The sequence below is a fragment of the Mastigoproctus giganteus genome, chromosome 7 (assembly GCF_048544385.1).
Source record: "Mastigoproctus giganteus isolate SK-2022 chromosome 7, ASM4854438v1, whole genome shotgun sequence".
NCBI lineage: Eukaryota > Metazoa > Arthropoda > Arachnida > Uropygi > Thelyphonidae > Mastigoproctus > Mastigoproctus giganteus.
The window spans coordinates 118,452,589-118,475,578 of NC_143581.1; the positions used below are offsets into that span (position 1 = coordinate 118,452,589).

The window sequence follows — 22,990 nt, forward strand, 5'->3', positions numbered from 1 at the left end:
TGTAGTACCACACAGTTAGCATTAGCATTAGTAGAGGCATTTCATGCAAGAAAGCAAGCTTATGCAGCATCAGCCAAAAAAATAAAATAAAATAAATAAATAAAAAAATAAAAATAACCACTTCCACTTCACCCCTGTGTTCATTCGAAATACTTGTCCAGCTGAGCCTTAAACTTATTTAGGCTATCAACTTCCACGACAAGGGATGGAAGTCTGTTCCACCAACCATTCACCCGCTGGCTAAAGGCAAATTTCCGCACGTCTATCCTACATCTGTCTTTCCTCAATTTGAATTTATGCCCTCTCAGGTGATTATTCTGAGCAAGAGGGAGAATCCCATCAGCATTGAGCATGCTCAAACCATTCAAGGCTTTATACACCTCTATCAGATCACCTCGCTGGTGCCTAGTCTCCAGACACTGTAATTTGCAAAACATAAGCCTTTCTTCTAAAGAGCACCGCTTTGTTCCATTCACTACTCTTGTTGCCCTTCTCTGTACTCGTTCCAGCAGCTCTACATCCTTCTTGAAATGAGGACTCCAGGCCTGTATACAGTACTCTAGGTGTGGTCTGACCATTGCCTTATACAAGGGAATAATCACCTCCTTATCCCTGCTAGAAATATTCCTATATATCATTGACAATACACCATGAGCTCCTCTTGCAGCCCGTCTGCACTGCTCAGAGAACTTCATATCTGCCTGCACAACCACCCCCAGGTCCTTTTCATTCTCTACCACTGTCAGTGTAGCACCACAGAGTTGATACGTTGCTCTGGGGTTGCTGTTTCCCATAGGTAGTACTTTACATTTGTCAATGTTAAACTTCATTTGCCACCTCTCAGCCCATCTGCTCAACCTTTCCAGATCCTGTTGCAGCAGCATAGTGTTAGTAGTGTCCTTGACAACCCTGCCAACCTTCGTATCATCTGCAAACTTGGACATTAAGCTTGATATACCATCATCAATATCATTTATAAATACAGAAAACAATAATGGACCCAATCTGAACCCTAATAACATTAGTCCATGATGAGCAGTGTCCACTGATTACCACTCTCTGTCTTCTCCCCCTCAACCACCCCTTTATCCATAGCAGCAATTTGCCTCCAATTCCACACTGCTCCAATTTGTGCAGCAGTCTTCCATGTGCAACAGTATCAAAAGCCTTTCTAAGATCCAAGTATATAATATCAAAGTTATTCCCTGCATCCAGTTCTTTTGTGATTGCATCATAGTATCCAATCAAATTGGTCAGGCAAGACTTCCCCTTAACAAAACCATTCTGTGTTCGAGTTATAACTGAAGTCTTGTCTAGATGATCCTGCAGTGCTTCTTTAACCAGTGCCCCTCCATTAATTTTCCGAGAACAGAAGTTAAACTCACAGGTCTATAATTACTTGTGTCAGCCTTTGATCCTCTTTTGTGAATTGGGGTCACATTTGCACATCTCCAATCTATGGATGCCTCCCCTGAGTCCAAGCAAGCTCTCATAATTATGGCTAAGGGTTTGCTTACTTACTTTGCTGCCTCCTTTAAAATAACTGGATAGATCCCATCCACCCCAGGTGGCTTTCTTGTGTTTATCTTCAACAATTTCTCCTCCACTTTACTCTCAGAGATTACAAGATTCTCTAGCTTACTGCCAGAGTTGAATACACCTCTGGCATTCCCCTCGCTGAATAACTCCTCATGTGTGAATGTCGATGCAAAATATTCATTTAGTTTGTTAGCTACCTGAGCAGGATCATCAACAGTTTACCCATCGATATCAAGTAGACCAATCTGATTCATCCCCTTCCTTCTAGAGTTTACATAAGTAAAGAACTCATTGCTGTTTTTCTTGGCATCCCTTGCCAAGGATTTCTCGTAATCTGCCTTCGCCTGAATAACCTCCTTTGTAACTTGGTTACAGATTAACTTGTATCTATCATAGGCTTCTGTGTCATGTGTTAATTTATATATATCCCATGCATTTTTCTTCTCTGCCATATGTCTCATTAGTTCATCTGAAATCCATTTAGGACTAAACCTGGAACAACACTTCTTAGTTGGTATGTAAAGCCTAGTAGCTTCCAATATAAGTTCTTTGAATGCTTCCCATTTTGAATTTGCTGTTGGTAATATCATCAGTTGGTCCCACTGTATAGAATTTAAATACTTTCTCAGTCCATCGTAGTTGCCTTTATGAAAGCAATAACCCTTCCCTTTACCCCTAATGGTAGTTACCACTTTGAGTAAATCCCACTTTAGCACACTGTGATCACTGCCACCTAGTGGTTCATTTATCTGCAGATTCTTAATGGATGAAGAATCACTACTGATAATCAAATCAAGAGTATTACTCCCTCTAGTTGCCTCCCGAACATGCTGATGTAGAAAACAATCATCCAATAAATCCCCAAAAGCCTTGCTAGTGTGTGAGTGACCAGCCCCCAAATTCCAGTCAATATCTGGGAAATTAAAATTCCCCATTATAAGACTCTCTGATTTACTGTCCCACTCTATTTCCCTGTACAGTTTCTTATTATACTCATAAGAGTCATTAGGCCTATAGCACACTCCTACTCTCAATTTTGATCTCCCAATGCTTATGTCACACCAAACTGACTTGACACTGCACTGTCCAGCGATGCCGACTGGATTCACTTCCTTGGATTTTATGTATTTCTTAACTAATAGCATAACCCCTCTTCCCTTCCTATCCTGTCTATCCTTTCAGAAGACATTGTACTCCCCAAATTCAAGTTCTGCATTCTTTATATCTGTGTGACACCACGTCTCTGAAATCTCAACAATATCTGCCTTTGATGTTTTGAGCAATACCTCAAATTCATCAAATTTATTTACTAAACTCCCAGCATTGGTGTACACTTAAGTATACATGCACCTGTTCTTTTTCTTAGCTACCCTAACACAACCCATCTGTTTACTTGTACCCCAATGACTCCCTGCAGTCTCTGAAATATCCTGCATCTTATTTTCCAGGCTGCTGCTCATTACAATAGAAAGAGTGCAAGAATCACTTTCACCTCTGCCAGTGGCTACTGTTAATCTTTTAGTCCTTGTATCCCCCCAACCTAGCAGTTTTCCGACCCACCTAACACTGCCTCGATAGCATCAGCAAACATTCTTGCACCCTTTCTATTTAAGTGTATCCCATCCCTGTAGAAGCAGTCTCTCCTGTTAACAAGTACAGACCAGGCTGAAAAAAATTCTACCCCTTGAGCCTTGCACAATCTTTCCAGGGCCGAATTGATCGACAAGGCTCTCATCATATACTCCCTCCTATCGTGTCTGGGCAGAATTGCAGACACTTTAAAATTCAACCCTAATTCACGGCTTTTTTTCAACAGTGACCTGTACTTGTTAAGTAATTCTGCCGGGTCTCCTACTCTTAATATCATTAGTGCCAATGTGTACAATTATATCACCTTTTGTGCCCTTAAAAGATGATATCCGCTCTACAACATCATCAACCTTTGCCCCTGGCAGACATACCATGGTCCTGTTCCACCTATCCTTTTTACAAAGCATGTTTCCCGTTTCCTGACAATAGAGTCACCAACAACTACTAGTTCCTTTGGGACCAGCGCATTCTGCCTTGGGGGCTGCCACTGTGTTGCATGATGACCAAGTGCACGCTCTGGCATTGGTGTGGGCAGCTGATAGCTTGATGGGCCCCTCACTTTTAGTCCTTCTAGGGCATCCATCCTGTCCTTCAAGCTCTCATATAGGCCCATAACAACTCTGAGTTGTCGCCTGATTTCCTTACACTCCTTGCATCGTGCACAAACAAAGACATCTCCCATGGATTTGGTACGTTTCTCTTTGGTTATCGCTTTCCATATGCAGTACTTTGCATTTGTCAATGTTAAACTTCAGTTGCCACTTCTCAGCCCATTTTCCCTTTATCCATTGTGGCAACTTACCCTTAATGCCATACCTCTCCAATTTGTACAGCAGTCTTCCATGTGCAATAGTATCAAAAGCTTTCCTGAAATCCAAGTATATGATATCAAAATTATTTTTGACATTCAGTTCCTTTGTAACCACATCATAGTATCAAATCAAACTGCTAAGACAAGCCCTCCCATTAACAAACCCATGCTGTCTTAACTATTACTGCAGTCTTTTCTAGATAATTCTAATTCTTCTTTAACCAGTGCTTCTTTAACCAGTGATTCCATTATTTTCCTTGGAACACAAGTTAAACTAACAGGTCTGTAGTTACTTGTGTCACCTTTTGAACCCCCTTTATGAATTGGTGACAAATTTGCACAACTCCAGTCCATGGGGGACCACCTTTGAGTTCAAGGAACCTGTCATAATTATGGCCAAAGGTTTGTTTACTTCCTTTGCTGCCTCCTTTAATATAACTGGATAGATCCCATCCACCCCAGGTGCCTTCCTTATGTTTAACTTCAACAATTTCTTCTCCACTTTGCTCTGAATTATTACAAAAGCACTTAGCTCCCTGTTAGCATTTGATAAACTTCTGGCACTCCCCTCATTGAATGACTCTTCATGTGTGAATGTATGCAATATACTGATTCAATTTGTCAGTTACCTGAGCATGATCATCAATAGTAAACCCATCTATGTTAAGCGGTCCAATCTGATTCATCCCTTTCCTTCTAGAGTTTACATAAGTAAAGAACTCTGCTGTTTTTCTCTGCATCCATTGCAAAAGATTTCTCGTAATCTGCTTTTGTCTACCTTACCTCCTTTGTGACTTGATTACAGACTAGTTTATACCTGCCACAGGCTTCTGTGTCACCTGATATTTTATATGCATCCCATACATTCTTCTTCTCTGCCATGAGCCTCATTAATTCATCTGACATCCATTTAGGCCTAAACCTTGAACAGTATTTCTTAGTTGGAATGAAAAGCCTAGTAGCCTCCAAAATTAAGTCCCTGAAGGCTTCCCATTTAGAATTCAACGTTGGTAACATCATCATCATCAGTTGACCCCACTGTACAGAATTTGAAAACTGTCTGAGACCACTGTAGTCTAGTTTATGAAAGCAAACGCCCCTCCCTTTGGCCTTGATGGTAGTTATGTCGTTAAGTAATTCCCACATCAGTACATTGTGATCACTGCCGCCTAGTGGTTCCTTTATCTGCAAATTCTTAATGCATGAATAATCACTGCTGATAATCAGAACAAGAGTATTACTCTCTCTGGTTTCCTCTCGAACATGTTGTTGTAGAAAACAGTCATCCAGTGAATCCACAAAAGGTCTTGCTAGTGTGCGAGTGACCAATCCACAAGTTCCGGTCAATATCTGGAAAGTTAAAATCCCCCATTATAAGATATTCTGATTTACTGGCCCACTCTATTTCTCTTCACAATTGCTCATTATACTCATTAGATTCATTAGGCCCATAACACACACCTACTCTCATTTTTCCTTTGCCAGTGCTTATTTCACATCAAACAGACTCAACACTGCATTGTCCACCAACATCAATTGGATGCACTTCCTTAGATTTTATGTTTCTTAACTAACAGCTTAACCCCTCTTCCCTTTCCCTTCCTGTACACATTGTACTCCCCAAATTCCAATTCTGCACTGCTTATATCTGTGTGACACCACATCTCTGATATCCCAACAATATCTGCCGTTGATGTCTTGACTAGCACTTCAAGCTGATCATATTTATTGCGCCTCCGTAGCCATGTGGAAAGGAGCGGCAGTGTGTAGCACATGCTTCTTTATTAGATCTGGGTTCAAGCCCGTCACTACCAAATACGAGGATGCGGAAAGGTCAGGGAATGACCACTGCATATCACCGGAGCAATAGGGCCTTAGTTGCTAATGCTCCTAAAAAAAAAAAATAAAAATAAAAATAAACATCATCATATTTATTACATATGCTCCTTTCACTGGTGTACATGCAAGTATATGCACCTGTTCCTACTCTTAGTTACCCTAACACAGCCCATGTATTTACTTGTTCCACTAGGGCTCCCAGCAGTCCTGGAAATCTCCATTACCTTGCTTTCCAGGCTGCTGCTCATTCTAATAGAAGAAGTGCAAGAATCACCTTTGCCTCTGCCTGCGACCACTGTTAACCTTTTAGTCTGTGTTTCCTCCCCCAAGCCAGCAGTTTTCCAACCCACCTATCACTGGCTCGATAGCATCAGCAAATATTCTTGCACCCTTTCTATTTAAGTGTACCCCATCCCTGTAGAAGCAGTCTCTCATGTCAACAAGCACAGACCAGGCTGAAAAAAATTGTACCCCTTGAGCTTTGCACAATCTCTCCAGGGCCGAATTGATAGTAAGACTCTCATCATATACTTCCTCCTATCGTGTCTGGGCAGAATTCCATACACTTTCACATTCAACCCTAACTCACAACTTTTTTTCAACATTGAACTGTAATTGTTTTATTTAATTAAATAAAAGAAAAAGCTGCTCTATTATGATAAAATGTGAAAACTTCAATGACATTTAAATACAATATAAAAAAGAAAATTTACCTGAGTATTAAAGCAAGCATCACCAAATCCAAGTAAAAAGCTGCAAAACAGTGCTATATATATGCTGCAAAAATCAATAATATATTAGTGATAAATATATTATAGCATTCTTAGTTAAAAGTAGAAAATTGTAGTAGGAAATGCAGAATTGAAAATATCAACGAAAATGAGGAAAAAGTTTTCTGGATGTCTTATGGTTGTGTGTGTCTCTGTGGGGGAAATGATTTTATTATTAGAAATGTAATGTGACTTAAGTGAGCTAATAGTTCATTATGTGAATTACAGTCTGTTAAAAGTTAGCATTCAGGTAAGCAATTGAATGCCCAATTTGGACAGCAAGCAATCAAACTGTTAGAAGTCATAATGTCAAATCATTAATACTATTAATGATTTGCCCTCATGACTTCTAGCATTTAAAGATCAAAAAGCTTACACTTTAAAATATTCAAAATGGCCAATGGCATTCTACATTCTGATGATCAACTAGTCATCAGAATGTAGAATGCCAGGATTCAAACACCAACAGTTCATAACAAGATTAGTATTAGTCAATATTACAAAAATATTAGTATTACCAATGAAGCATTAGGCTTTTGCCACTTCAGCCAAAAAAAAAAATAATAATAATAAAAAAAACAAAAAACTAATAAAATAAAACAAAATAAATAAACTAGCTCCTCATGCAGATGTCTATCCAGCTACCTTTTAATTTTAAAGTTGTCAGCGTGAACCATCAGCAGAAGCAACTTATTCCAGTAATTAACTAGAATAAATAAGCTAACTAAAAGAAAACTTCCCCCATAATTTGAATTTATAACCCCTAGTTCTGGTATCATTTATTATAGTGAAACTTTTGCCTCTTTCATATACCTTCATCAATATCACTGATAAATATACAAAACAACAGTGGACCCAACACTGAACCCTGTGGGACTCCACTAATAACATTAGTCCACGAAGAACAGTACCCATTGATTACCACCCTCTGTCTTCTCCCACTTAACCATCACTTCTCCCACTTAAGTGATCACAGAATGGTAAGATGTACACTTGATATAGATGTAGGAAAGGAAAAAAAACTGACTCAAGTAAATAATACAAAGGTCTTTGAGTTAACAGAAGAGGAGAAAAAGCAGTATGTACTGGAACTTACGAACAAGTTTGAGCTTCTGCAGACTGCTCAGGACCAAGATATCGACGAGGAATATTACAACTTTCTGAAAGTGATAAAGCCCAAGAAACCTATAGTAAAAAAGAAATCCAAAGAAGAAAAAATTAGTCAAGAAACACTTGTCATGATGAACCAAAGACGACAAATGAAAAGCAAGAAAAACACTGACAGGGAGAAAATTGAGTATACTGAGTTATGCAAAGCCATTAGAAAGAGACTCAGAGAGGACATAAGAAGATTTAACACAAGAAAAGTAGAACAAGCATTAAGGGAAAACAAAGGATTTAAATCAGCAGCCATGAGCAGTAATACAGAAAGACAAATGATACTGAAACTGAAGAATAGCGATGGTGTACTTATAAACAGCAGAGAAGGCATAATTCAAATAGCAGAAGACTATTATAGAGAATTATACAAGGAGCAGGGGAATGATGCCAGCAGTGGGGAAGATGGATTGCAAATTAGCAACAGATACGACATACCCGATATTCTTCCTGATGAGGTAGAACATCATTGAAGAAAATGAAGAATCAGAAAGCCCCGGGGAAAGATGAAGTTACTGTAGAGTTGTTAAAATTGGGAGGAAGACACATAACAGAACAACTGGCAAGGCTCTTCACAAAGTGCATTCGAAAAAGTGTGACGCCTAAGCAGTGGAATAATGCAATCATAGTTTTGCTGCATAAGAAAGGAGATAAATCAGAAATTGGAAATTATAGACCAATTAGCTTGTTATCCCAAATCTACAAGTTGTTCACAAGGGTCATTACTAACAGATTAGAAAGAATACTTGATGAGAATCAACCGAAAGAGCAAGCTGGCTTTAGGACAGGATTCTCAACAATGGATCACCTTCACGTAATATCACAGCTAATGGAGAAAGCAAATGAATATAAAACACCATTATGCCTGGCATTTGTGGATTATGAAAAGGCATTTGACTCCATACAGCATAAGGCAATGTTTTGGGCACTGGAAAGAGAAGGCATTGATACCCCATATATTATGATTTTTGAAGAAAATATATGAGAGTGCTACCTCCTTTATTAGACTAGACAAAGACAGTAGGAAATTTAAAATTGAGAAAGGAGTTCGACAAGGAGACAAAATATCTCCGAAGCTGTTTACTGCTGCCCTTGAGGAAGCTTTCAGAAGATTAGACTGGTCGCAGAAAGGAGTCAATGTGAACGGAGAGTCCCTAAACCATTTACGATTTGCAGATGACATTGTGGTCATAAGCCACGATCCCAAAGAATTAGAGGAAAATCTTAATCAGTTATGCATGGTTAGTAAGGATTTTGGACTAAATATGAATATGGCTATAACAAAAGTAATGATGAACAAGTATGCCACAGAAAGGGAAATAATGATTGAAGGAGCAGTAATTGAAAAGGTGGAGTCATATACCTATCTGGGACAAGTTATTAGCTGTAATAATGATAAATGGCTGGAAGTCAAGAGAAGAATAAATTTTGGATGGATAGCATTCAGGAAATATAGTCACATACTGAAGAGCAATATCCCAGTTTGTCTGATTTTTTTTTTTTTTTTTGATTTGGTAGTTGTTGGCGCATCGGCTTCTGTGGCCATATTGCACCTCTCAAGGTTTTTGCAGTACTTTGATCCAAGCCCGAGGCGGGAATCGAACCCGCGACCTTTGGGTTGCCAGGCCGGTACTTTACCAACTCGGCTAGCCCGGTCGGCCAGTTTGTCTGAAACGTAAAATAATGAATCAATGTATACTCCCCACCATGACTTATGGAAGTGAAACTTGGGCACTCACCAAAAGAATGGAAGAGAAGCTGAGAACTACACAGCAAAGAATGGAATGAATTATATTGGGAATCAGACTGTTAGATAAGAAGAGAAACACAAGGATTAGGCAGCAAACTCAAGTAAAGGACATTCTTATCAAAACTAAAGAACTAAAATGGTCTTGGGCAGGACACATAGCTCGAAGACATGATGACAGATGGACTAAGAAAATAACAGAATGGGACCCAAGAGAAGCTAGAAGAAATTCATGAGTTTTTGGGTAGTAAATGGATGGCCAGTGCTCAAAACAGAAGGAACTGGAAAGTTGCTGGAGAGGCCTTCATCCTGCAGTGGATTGAAAGTGGCTGATCATGATGATGATGAAATACTCCTATATGTGGATACAAAAATATTTTATGTGACTGCAGGAATTATGCTGAAAGAAGCTATCATAAATTGGCTGTAGAATTTCTAATTTAAAAACAGTAGAATATAACAGATTGGATACTGGAAGAAATGCTACTGTTGACAGGAACGGGAAATGGCTTTTGCATGTAACAGAAATGCTGCTTTTTGTGAATATAAAATAGTAGCCATCATGGTTGCAATAATGGATCTATTAACAGTGGAACTTCAGATCAAAGAAAGTACCAGTCTCTCAACTTTAGCATTAGTATATGATGCAAGAAAGTATCATATATAGCACATATGGGCAACCCCTGGCCCTCTACTTCTTTTGATCCGGCCCTAATCTATTTCAGTGAAGTTTGTCTGATTCATGGTGGGAGAAAACATGGTGTGTTCTACTAACTAACATTAAGCTGACGTCACATGACTTGTGCAAAACACACCATGTTTTCTCCAACCAAGGTCTCTTTCTCACTTTGATTAGTGGCGTGTGTGAACGTGTTACAACGTGTCAGTTCGGTGCTCCCACCATGTTTTCTCCCACCAAGGTCTCTTTCTCACTTTGATTAGCGGCGTGTGTGAACGTGTTACAACGTGTCAGTTCGGTGCCTGCATTGATGTTGTGTTCTGTTCGGTGCCTGTGGTGTAGAAGACAGTTTGTTTGACAGTTCTGAATATCACTTATAAATTTGGGACAATGTCAGGGGTTATGTCAAAAAAAAAAAGAAAAGTAGATGCAGAGAATCACCAATTTCAAGACTACTGGACAGAGGATTATTATTTTATTCTGAATAAAGGATTTCCTGTATGTTTGCTGTGCAAGGAATCTGTATCTGTCAACAAAGAATACAACTTGAAGAGACACTTTATTTTGAGACATGCGGATCACCAAAAAATTGATGGACAACTATGAAAAGATGAAATACAGAAGTTGAAGAAGAACTTGGATACCTAGCAGCAAATGTTCAACAAGCAAAGAATGCAGCACCACAGCATTGTCAAAGCCAGCTTTGTGGTAAATGAAAAAATCACTAAGTATTCTAAGTCATTTGGTGAAGAACAATTTATCAAAGAATGTCTGCTGGATGTTGCAAGTATAATATGTACTGAAAAGAAAAAAAGACTTCATGAATATTCATTTGCTGAGACGTACTGTTGTCTGAAGGATAGAAATTATGGCTGATGATATCAAAAAAAGTTTAAAAGAGCAGATTGCTAGATTGAATGCATTTTCAATTGCTTTGGATGACAGCACCGATGTCTCCGATACAGCACAACTAGCAATATTTCTTCGAGGAGTTGATGTGGATTTCAACATCACAGAAGAATTATTGGCGCTTCGGACATTAAAAGGAACAACTACCGGTGAAGATATATTTGAAACAGTCAACACAGTCTTCGAGAGATTTGGGCTTAAATGGAGTTCACTATCTGGCATATGCACTGATGGAGCCCCTGCAATGGTTGGTGCATGGAAGGGATTTATTGGAATAGTTCATGAAAGAGCAATAGACCTATAGATCCATCAGGAAAATTCAACAAATTTTCACTGCATTATCCACCAACAAAATCTGTGCGCAACATCGATTAAATTCACAAATGTTATGGAAGTTGTAGTAGCCAGTATTAACTTTATTAAGTCACGTGCACTTAATCACCGTAAGGAGCATTTGGCAGACCTATTTTCGGATTATGAAGGTGTGTCTTATTATTGTGAAGTGAGGTGCTTGAGTAAAGGTAAAATGTTAAACCGATTTTATGATCTGAGACAAGACATTGCAGATTTTATGGACATAAAAGGAAACACAATTAACCAGGTAAAAGATGATGAGATTAACCAGGTAAAAGATGTTGTGTGATTTAGCATTTCCTGTAGATGTCACGGATACCTAAACAAACAGAATCTCAAATTGCAAAATCAAGGACAATTGGTTCATGAACTGCATGGACATATCAAAGCTTTTTGTAATAAACCAAGATTGTTGGAAAGCCAGATAAGAGCTAAAAATTGTAATCATTTTCCTACTCTAGCAACTCATAAAAATATCCCTTATAATTGTTATGGAGAAGAACCAAAGGCACTAATAGAGCAATTTGAAACAAGGTTTGCTGACTTCCAAAACAAAGACTCCACATTCGCTATATTTGCTCGTCCGATGGATGTGCCAGAAAACTTACAGATGGAACTTATTGAGCTTCAGACGGATTCAGTGCTAAAATCACAGTTTAACAACATTGCTTTGACAGATTTTTATAAATTTTATTTGGTGGAACAAAAATATACAAATTTATGTGCCTTTTCAAGAAAAATCATTTGTATTTTTGGCAGCACATATATGTGTGAACAGTTTTTTCGAGGATGAAATACAATAAATCAAAAATTCTGACAAGAATAACGGATGAAAACCTCGAAAATTCTATGTGATTATCGTTAAGTATTATTAATGTTAAATATTGACAGTCTCATAGTTAAATTGTTCACATTAAATTGTTATGTCATTCATTATATTATAAAATTTATGTAGAGCTTTATACCAAATCATTATATTATAAATATATGAAATAAGAAGTAACAACTTCTTTTAATTCATTTAATATTAATTTATTTTATTTAATACTTTGGTCTGGCCCTTGACTTGGAGACAGAATGATAATTTGGTCTCCGAACTAGGAAAGGTTTCCCATGCCTTATATATAGCATCAGCCAAAAAAAAAAAAAAAAGAAAAATTATGTACCAGGTACATAATGAGTTGCTACCACTCTACTCTGAGATTGATAGTGTCACTGCAGGAACTCATTATGAAACTGGTAGAGCAAAATGAAACATTATGAAACTGATAAATAAATAAAAAAGTATTGCTGCATTATTTTTATTGAAAACATAATTTCAGTACAATGAAATACAATGAATGGAATTTTTCACTGTACTAGTGTACAGTAAAATCGTTCGTATAAAATATATTATAATAACACTGAAATTATTGGTCTATGGTAACTGAAATAAGATATATAATTTTGACACGCAAATGATTTTAATTCCCAAGTGAATAACAGGAGAAACTGCTTCTACAGGAATGGGATACACTTAAATAGAAAGGGTGCAAGAATATTTGCTGATGCTATTGAGGCAGAGTTAGGTGGGTCAGAAAACTGCTAGCTTGGAGGGGGGGGGATACACTGACTAAGAGATTAACAGTAGCTGCTGGCAGAGGTAAAAGTGATTCTTGCACTACTTCTATTGAAATGCAATTGAGCAGCAGCCTGGAAAGCAGGCCAATGGGAATTTCCAGAACTGCTGGGAGTCATAGTGGAACAAGTAAATACATGGTCTGTGTTAGGGTAACTAGGAGTAGAAACATGTGCATGTATACTTGCATGTGCACCAATGCTAGGCGTATAATTAATAAATTCGATGAGCTTGAACAACAACAAGTTCAAAGTGGGAAGCATTCAAAGTATTAATCTTGGAAGCTACTAGGCTTTTCATACCAACAAAGAAATATTGTTCAAGATTTAGGCCTAAATGGATGTCAGATGAACTTAATAGACATGTTACAGAGAAGAAAAATGCATGGGATACATATAAGTTAACATGTGACACAGAAGGCTATGATAGATATAAGCTGGTCTTTAACCAAGTTACAAAGGAGGTTAGGCGGGCGAACGCAGATTACGAGAAATCTTTGGCAAAGGATGCAAAGAAAAACAGCAAAGAGTTCTTTACTTATGTAAGCTGTGGAAGGAAGGGGATGAATCAGATTGGTCCACTTGATATCAATGGTTTAACTGTTGATGATCCTGCTCAGGTAGCTAACAAACTAAATGAATATTTTTATCGACATTCACACATGAGGAGTTATTCAGGAAGGGGAATGCCACAGGTGTATTCAACTCTGGCAGTAAGCTAGATAATCTTGTAATAACTGAGAGTAAAGTGGAGGAGAAATTGTTGAAGATAAACACAAGAAAGGCACCTGGGGTGAATGGAATCTATATCAGTTATATTAAAGGAGGCAGCAAAGGAAGTAAGCAAACCCTTAGCCATAATTATGAGAGCTTCCTTGGACTCAGGGAAGGTACCCATGGACTGGAGATGTGCAAATGTGACCCCAATCCACAAAGGAGTATCAAAGGGAGACACAGGTAATTACAGACCTGTTAGTTTAACTTCTGTTCCAGGGAAATTAATGGAGGCACTGGTTAAAGAAGCATTGCAGGATCATCTAGACAAGACTTCAGTTACAGTTAAAACACAGCATGGGTTTGTTGAGAGGTCTTGACTAATTTGATTGGATACTATGATGTAGTTACAAAGGTACTGGATGCAAAGAATAACTTTGATATCATATATTTGGATCTTACAAAACCCTTTGATACTGTTGCACATGGAAGACTGCTGCACAAATTGCAGCAGTGTGGGATTGGAGGCAAATTGCTGCTATGGATAAAGGGATGGGTGAGTGGGAAAAGACAGGAGTGGCAATCAATGGAAACTGCTCTTCGTGGACTAATGTAATTATTGGAGTCCCTCAATGTTCAATGTTGGGTCCATTCTTGTTTTCTGTATTTATAAATGATATTGATGATGGTATATCAGGCTTAATGTCCAAGTTGGCAGACGATACGAAGGTTGGTAGGGTTGTTAAAGATACTAATGACAGTACACTGCTGCAAGAGGATCTAGAAAAGTTGAGCAGATGGTCTGAGAGGTGGCAAATGAAGTTTAACATTGACAAATGTATAAAGTTCTACATATGAGAAGCAGTAATCCCAGAATAACATATCAACTCTGTGGTACCACACTGACAGTAGTAGAGAATGAAAAGGACCTGGGGGGCGGGGGGGGGGGGGTAATTGTGGAGGCAGATATGAAGTTTTCTGAGCAGTGCAGATGGTCTGGAATTTTTCTAGCAGGGATAAGGAGATGATTATCCCCTTGTATAAGGCAATGGTCAGACCACACCTTGAGTACTGTATACAGGTCTGGAGGCCTCATTTTAAGAAAGATGTAGAGCTGTTGGAATGAGTACAGAGAAGGGCAACAAGATTAATGAATAGAACAATGGGTTGCTCTAACGAAGAAAGGATTAAGTTTTGCAAATTACAGTGTTTGATACTAGGCACCTGCGAGGTGATCTCATTGAGGTGTATAAAGCCTTGAATGGTTTGAGCATGCTCAATGCTGATGGAATTTTTCCTCTTGCTCAGAATAATCGCCTGAGATGGCATAAATTCAAATTGAGGAAAGACGGTTGTAGGATAGATGTGTGGAAGTTTGCCTTTAGCCAGTGGGTGGTTGATTGCTGGAACAAACTTCCATCTGTCATTGTAGAAGTTGATAGCTTAAATAGATTCAAGGCAGAACTTGACAAACATTTGGAGCGAGTGGATGGGTGAAATAAGGTTTTTTTTTTTTTTTTTTTTTGGCTGATGCTGTATAAGCTTGCTTTCTTGCATCATGTGCTTTTGCTAATGCGCCATCGATTGTCGTTCTATTACATGTAGTATTTACTAAAGTATTTGACTTAACATCTAAACGAAAGACATCTTTCATAAATTTACAAAACTTCTTTCCAGCCTCAGAATTTAATTCTAGATTGAAATCACCAGCGAGAACTATAGGTATATGATCCAGTGGCTCTTCCAATAATTATGCACCTTCAATGGAATATGGCATCAAATTCTTGTTTATGAATTTTTGAATTATATCTGATGACATCCCTGGAGTGATGTACATGGCAACAATGAAAATAGATTCACTACTGAATTTGCACAAAGATCGACAAACTTCTCCAATTTCATCTGATACCACTGTTACATTGCTGCTATTATGTTGTGCAAAGATATGTGGTGTACTGATGATAGTTGAACCTTCCTGTTGATATATCATGATACCACCACTATGAACATCTGACCTTTTAAATTGAGTCACATGTTGAAATGGTTTAAGTAATATATGTTCATTATTATCCAACCACGTTTCACTTAATATCAATATTTTGGATTTCTGTAAAATTGTGTCCGTTTCGATATCTTGAACTTGGGCCCGTAAACTTTGTACGTTCACTGACAATATAGATATAACACTTTGTATGAAATCTTGCAGTTCATCCTGTAGAGATGGTAGCTTATTATTTTTCAAGCGATCTCGTTTAGCATGAAGCTCAATATTACTAGTAGCTTTGCTGTGGTGAAATCGTCGTGGGGATTTGTAATATAGAAACCTTGCAATGAAGTCACTCAAGATAATGCCACATATACAAGTCGCTGTTGATGATCTTTCTCATAATTATATACAACTTTGTCAAAGGTCCCTCCTTGAGATTTATATATAGTCTAAGCACAAGCATATAGTAAAGGAAACTGTGTACGTCTACACGTTAATTTCCTATTGTTCTTGAATTAAATCATAGTTGATCTTGGATTGACTAGGTAAATCTAGGCAGATACACCAGAACCCACCTACAGCTATTACAACATGGTGTAGATACATTGACGATATTTTTACCGTAATACCACGTGGTTCTGAAACTGCACTGCTGGAATACCTCAACTCCCTATCTAATTTCATCAAGTTTACCATAGAATCAGAGGTGAACGGTATGCTCCCGTTCCTGGACGTACTAGTGCATCGCGTAGGCCCACATCTAGAGACCTCAGTATACCGCAAGCCTATGTGGTACGGTCAATTCACTAACTACAGATCCGGCCACGCACCAAGCCATCTCAATAGTACTGCCCGCACCCTATTCTCCAGGGCTTGGAGCCATTCCAGCACCGACACAATTAGGCGTAACGAGATCTCCCGTGTCAAGGCGGACCTAACCAAATGTGGTTATCCATCCCATGTACTAAGCAGATGCCTATTACAGGCAGAAGAACTCACATCCAACCAAAGACCACCGAGCCAAGTCGTTACATCGTCCGCCTACATTCCCTATTATCCAGACGTGTCAGGACGGATCTCGAAGGTCCTTAGAAGTTACAACATCAAATGTGTGCAATTACCCTGCAGGAACCTACGTTCACTTGTCTCCAGCGTGAAGACCCCTGTCACACCTGTCTTATGCAGCAATGTGGTATATCGCATCACCTGTAGAGACTGTAACAGTTGCTACATAGGAGAAACATCAAGGCGTCTCCAGGATCGCCTCACGGAACACGACAGAGCAATCTGGCTTGCCGAAACTGACCAGTCCGCGGTCGCAGAACATTTTTGGGCCACCAACCACGATCTTGACCCCAAACGCGACTTTGAAATAGTAGACCACTCGCGACACTTTCACCACTGCCTATGGCTAGAGTCACTCAACATAGTAAACAATCCAAAGGCATTAAATCGCCAGAAAGGCATACGTCTACATCCCAACCTAGAGACAACCGTTTTATTGCTGGATGATCAGTGGTGTAGAAAGCAACGCACGTCCGTGCAACAACAATGACGCATGATTAACGTGCCTCATTCAGCTCGTTGTATTTTATATTTAATTTGTCAGTTGACAAAGAGACACGAGTCTCGAAAGCTACTGATTTTGTTAGTATATATTTGTATTAAACTGGATTATAACTAACTTACGTATATTATAAGATCGAAGATTATGTCCTACTTTTGACTCACGAAATTTCATTCATACTCGTTTAACTGTTTCGATGTCCTCAAATTCATAATATACTAAAGTACCAATTGCAAAATTTACCAATTCATCGACCACATCTATATTTATACAAATAATAATGCATATATCCAGTGAAATATTTAAAATGACTTTGGAGCTTTAGAGGCTGAATGCGCCTCTTTGTCAACAAATGGAACCTTCACAGATAAAATTATTTAACGGACACAGAGTTGTGCGTGCAGTGAGCCGTGTGAGGGCATGAGGTAGGCCATTCAATCATTAAACTGGTGATCATTGTTGCTGCATAGACATGTGTAGTTTAGCTTCCAGTGTTTATCTAGACTTAAAATAGTTGCCTCTAAGATGGGATGTAGTCTCATTCCGTTGTTGCGTTTCATGCTATTCACTCTTATACATCTATATTTGTAGTAATACTGTAATAATAATGGTAGTAATAATGGTTTTCCTTTGAGTAATGGTAGAATGTATGGAAGTTCTGTAGTTTCAGTCATTTACATTTTATGAATTTTATTTCGGATCCCTTGCGGACATGAATTAGTGGCATCTTTTTAGTAACAAATCTCGATTCTATGATTTTAAGTTCATCTGGTAAAAATGCTTCTTCATTGCCTATTTTTGTACGAATTTTAGAAAATGTACTATCGGACTGTGTATAATTCATGAAACTGAAGACAATGCCATAATTCTGGAGCAATCTTTAATGACTTGTTTATAAATTCTTTTGATTCCAATATAGAATGAGTATTGTTAGCTGTTATCCCTACTGATTTAAATGCAATTTGCAAATTTTCTGCGGTACACATTCGCATAATTTTCATTTCCGTATATATAGCAAATATCGGAGAGTTACTCCACGATGATCAGATCGACGAATTTCACTCAATGCCATCATAAAGGGAGTAATTTTCAAAACATTTTTAAATTTTCGTGCATGTCCCAAAAATACAGATGGAAAAGGAAGTTCTGCATGTATATCAAATATGAAACTTGTTGGAGATGATTTCTGACCCGGTGCTATGCATAAATATTTATCTTCAGACCATAATAATGCTTGTTGTTGAATTAACAACAAGAATTGTTCATCATCATTGTTGACAGGTTTCCCAATTTCATCTGAATGTTGCTGTTCACTATCATCATTTGTTTCCAAGAAATCGTCATTCACTTTTATGCCATAGGATTTATACAAAGGTGAATTTATCAAATACTCTAACCATATTTTCACTATTTTCTTCTGCACACATCCTTGTAGATATGATGATTTATGTATAAGTCTTCATTTTATGTGTACATTAATGGCATAATCGTCACTAATTCTCTAGGTAACTAATGAACCATTGTATTTACGTTAACTGATACATTTATTACTTGTCCAATAATCCATTATTGTCCATATTCATAACGTAAATGACAAATCTGCATAAAGAGTAATCGTGGTGATATCAAACGCTCAGTTACAACATCCAGTTGAGGCAAATGAGTAGGATATATTGGATATATAAATCTATTTGATGTGGCCATAGTTGGTATCCATCCCTCTTTTAATGAAGTATGACATGTATGAAAGTACTCAGTTCTTCAAAATTAAATTCATTTTGAAGTAATTCATATTGTCATTCATAGTGACTCTATTGTCAGGGAAACGGGGAACATGCGTTGTAAAAAGGATAGGTGGAACAGGACCAGGGTATGTCTGCCAGGGGCAAAGGTTGATGATGTTGTAGAGTGGATATCATCTTTCAAGGGCACAAAAGATGATATAGTTGTATACGTTGGCACTAATGATATCAAGAGTAGGAGATCGGCGGAATTACTTAATAAGTACAGGTCACTGTTGAAAAAAAGCCGTGAATTAGGGTTGAATTTGAAAGTGTCTTCAATTCTGCCCAGACACGATAGGAGAGAGTATATGATGAGAGCCTTGTCGATCAATTCGGCAGTGGAAAGATTGCGCAAGGCTCAAGGGGTATATTTTTTTTCAGCCTGGTCTGTACTTGTTAACAGGAGAGACTGCTTCTACAGGGATGAGATACACTTAAATAGAAAGGGGCAAGAATATTTGCTGATGCCATCGAGGCAGTGTTAGGTGAGTCAGAAAACTGCTACCTTGGGGGGGATACAAGGACTAACAGATTAACAGTAGCCACTGGCAGAGGTGAAAGTGATTCTTGCACTGTTTCTATTGGAATGAGCAGCAGCCTCGAAAACAAGATGCAGGATATTTCAGACTGCTGGGAGTCATTGCAGTACAAATAAACACATGGGTTGTGTTAGGGTAGCTAACAATAGGAACAGGTGCATGTATACTTGCGTGTACACCAATGCTAGGAGTTTAGTAAATAAATTGGATGAATTTGAGGTATTGCTCAAAACATCAAAGGCAGATATTGTTGGGATATCAGAGACGGGGTGTCACACAGATATAAGGAATGCAGAACTGGAATTTGGGGAGTACAATGTGTACAGAAAGGATAGACTGGATAGGAAGGGAGGAGGGGTTATGCTATTAGTTAAGAAATACATAAAATCCAAGGAAGTGAAGCCAGTCGACATCGCTGGACAGTGCAGTGTCGAGTCAGTTTGGTGTGACATAAGCATTGGGAGATCAAAATTGAGAGTAGGAGTGTGCTATAGGCCTAATGATCTGATGAGTATAATAATAAACTGTACAGGGAAATAGAGTGGGCCAGTAAATCAGTGAGTCTTATAATGGGAGATTTTAATTTCCCAGATATTGACTGAAATTTGTGAGTTGGTCACTCACACGTTAGCAAGGCTTTTGTGGATTTATTGGATGATTGTTTTCTACATCAGCATGTTCGGGGGACAACTAGAGGGAGTAATACTTTTGATCTGATTATCAGTAGTGATTCTTCATGCATTAAGAATCTGCAGATAAAGGAACCACTAGGTGGCAGTGATCACAGTGTGCTGAAGTGGGATTTACTCAAAGAGGTAACTACCAACAGGGGTAAAGGGAAGGGTTTTTGCTTTCGTAAAGGCGACTATGATGGTCTGAGACAGTATTTAAATTCTATACAGTGGGACCAACTGTTGAAGTTATGAACAGCAAATTCAAAATGGGAAGCATTCAAAGAACCTATCTTGGAAACTACTAGGCTTTACATACCAACTAAGAAATATTGTTCAAGGTTCAGGCCTAAATGGATGTCAGATGAACTAATGAGACGTATTGCAGAGAAGAAAAATGCATGGGATATATATAAATTAATGGGTGACATGGAAGGTTATGATAGATATAAGCTGGCCTGTAACTAAGTCACGAAGGAGATTAGGGAGGCATCAGAGGTAAAGGCAGATTACCTTTGAAATCCTTGGAAAAGGATGCAAAGAAAAACAGAAAAGAGTTCTTTACCTATGTAAACTCTAGAAGGAAAGGGATGAATCAGATTGGTCACTGAATATTGATGATTCAACAGTTGAGGATCCTGCTCAGGTGGCTAACAAACTAAATGAGTATTTTGCATCTACATTCACACATGAGGAGTTATTCAGGAAGGGGAATGCCAGAGTTGAAGTAAACTTGGCAGTGAGCTAAATGATTTTGTAATAACTGAGAGGAAAGTGGAGGAGAAATTGCTGAGGATAAACATAAAAAGGCACCCGGGGTGGATGGGATCTATCCAGTTATATTAAAGGAGGCAGTAAAGGAAGTAAGCAAACCCTTAGTCATAATTATGAGAGCTTCTTTGGACTCAGGGGAGGTACCCATAGACTGGAGATGTGCAAATGTGACTCCAATTCACAAAGGAGGATCAAAGGGAGACAGAGGCACTGGTTAAAGAAGCATTGCAGTATCATCTAGACAAGACTTCAGTTATAGTTTGGACACCGCATGGTTTTGTAAAGGGAAAGTCTTGCTTGACCAATTTGATTGGATACTATGATGCAGTCACAAAAGAACTGGATGCAGGGAATAACTTTGATATTATATATTTGGATCTTCGAAAGGCTTTTGACACTGTTGCACATGGAAGACTGCTGCACAAATTGGAGCAGTGTGGCATTGGAGGCAAATTGCTGCTATGGATAAAGGGATGGTTGAGCGGGAGAAGACAGTGAGTGGTAATCAATGGACACTGCTCATCATGGACTAATGTTATTAGTGGAGTCCCTCAGGGTTCAGTGTCCGGTCCATTATTGTTTTCTTTATTTATAAATAATATTGATGATGGTATATCAAGCTTAATTTCCAAGTTTGCAGACGATACAAAGGTTGGCAGGGTTGTTAAGGGCACTACTGACACTATGCTGCTGCAACAGGATCTGGAAAGGTTGAGCAGGTGGCAAATGAAGTTTAACATTGACAAATGTAACGTATTACATATGGGAAACAGTAACCCCAGATCAACGTATCAACTCTGTGGTATCACACTGACAGTGGTAGAGAATGAAAAGGACCTGGGGGTAATTGTGCAGGCAGATATGATGTTCTCTGAGCAGTGCAGACGGGCTGCAAGAGTAGTTCATGGTGTCTTGTCAATGATATACAGGAATTTTTCCAGCAGGGATAAGGAGGTGATTATTCCTTTGTATAAGGCAGTGGTCAGGCCACACCTTGGGTACTGTATACAGGCCTGGAGGCCTCATTTCAAGGACGTAGAGCTGTTGGAATGAGTACAGAGAAGGGCAACAAGATTAGTGAACGGAACGAATGGTTGCTCTTACGAAGAAAGGCTTAAGTTTTGGAAATTACAGTGTCTGGAGACTAGGCACTGGCGAGGTGATCTGATAGAGGTGTACAAAGCTTTGAATGGTTTGAGCATGCTCAATGCTGATGAGATACTGCCTGTTGCTCAGTATAATCACCTGAGAAGTCATAAATTCAAATTGAGGAAAGACAGATGTAGGATAGATGTGCGGAAATTTGCCTTTAGCTAGCGGGTAGTTGGAACAGACTTCCATCTCTTGTTGTGGAAGTTGATAGCCTAAATAAATTTAAGGCTCTGTTGGACAGGTATTTCAAACGAACGGAGTGGTTTTGTTTTATTTTATTTTATTTTTTTTGGCTGATGCTGCATAAGCTTGCTTTCTTGCATCATATGCCTCTACTAATGATAATGCTAATATGAAATTGTTTGGAATGGTTTAAAATCTAATTGAAACCATAAACAATCACGAACATTACTACTAAATTCAAAGGGAATTTTGTACACTAGTTTTTCAAACTCACTGTTAGCTCGTGTAGACATTATACGGATGTAATCGGGAATCTCATTATTAGTCATTTCTAAATTCCGTTTTTTTCGTGCACGATATTCCTTCATTCATTCTGCTTTAGTTTTATATTTCTGGTAAGTATCAGGCCTAGTAGAACTTTCTGGTTGAATTTCATTATGATTCGGAATAGTTTGAATTTGTAATTTTCTTTTCTTCCGTTCACAATATTCCTTCATTATTTCAGTTTGACTTTTTTTGGGTGCAGTTTGAGAACTCCCAAGCATAACAAAATACTCTTGTTGAATTTCATCTGGATTCACATTTCTGTCCAACTTCCCTTTCTTT

The 22,990-nt window shown here is 38.4% G+C and overlaps 1 protein-coding gene across 1 annotated transcript in view; it reads right to left on the reverse strand.

Moving 5' to 3' along the window:
• The window catches only part of LOC150083166 (FERRY endosomal RAB5 effector complex subunit 3-like), a 1,535,539-nt gene that overhangs the window by 150,814 nt on the left and 1,361,735 nt on the right, over nucleotides 1–22,990 (reverse strand). The window contains exon 22 of the mRNA XM_090378412.1: nucleotides 6,493–6,556. Coding sequence (XP_090234538.1) covers nucleotides 6,493–6,556 — 64 coding nt within the window. The remainder of the gene's footprint in view (nucleotides 1–6,492; nucleotides 6,557–22,990) is intronic.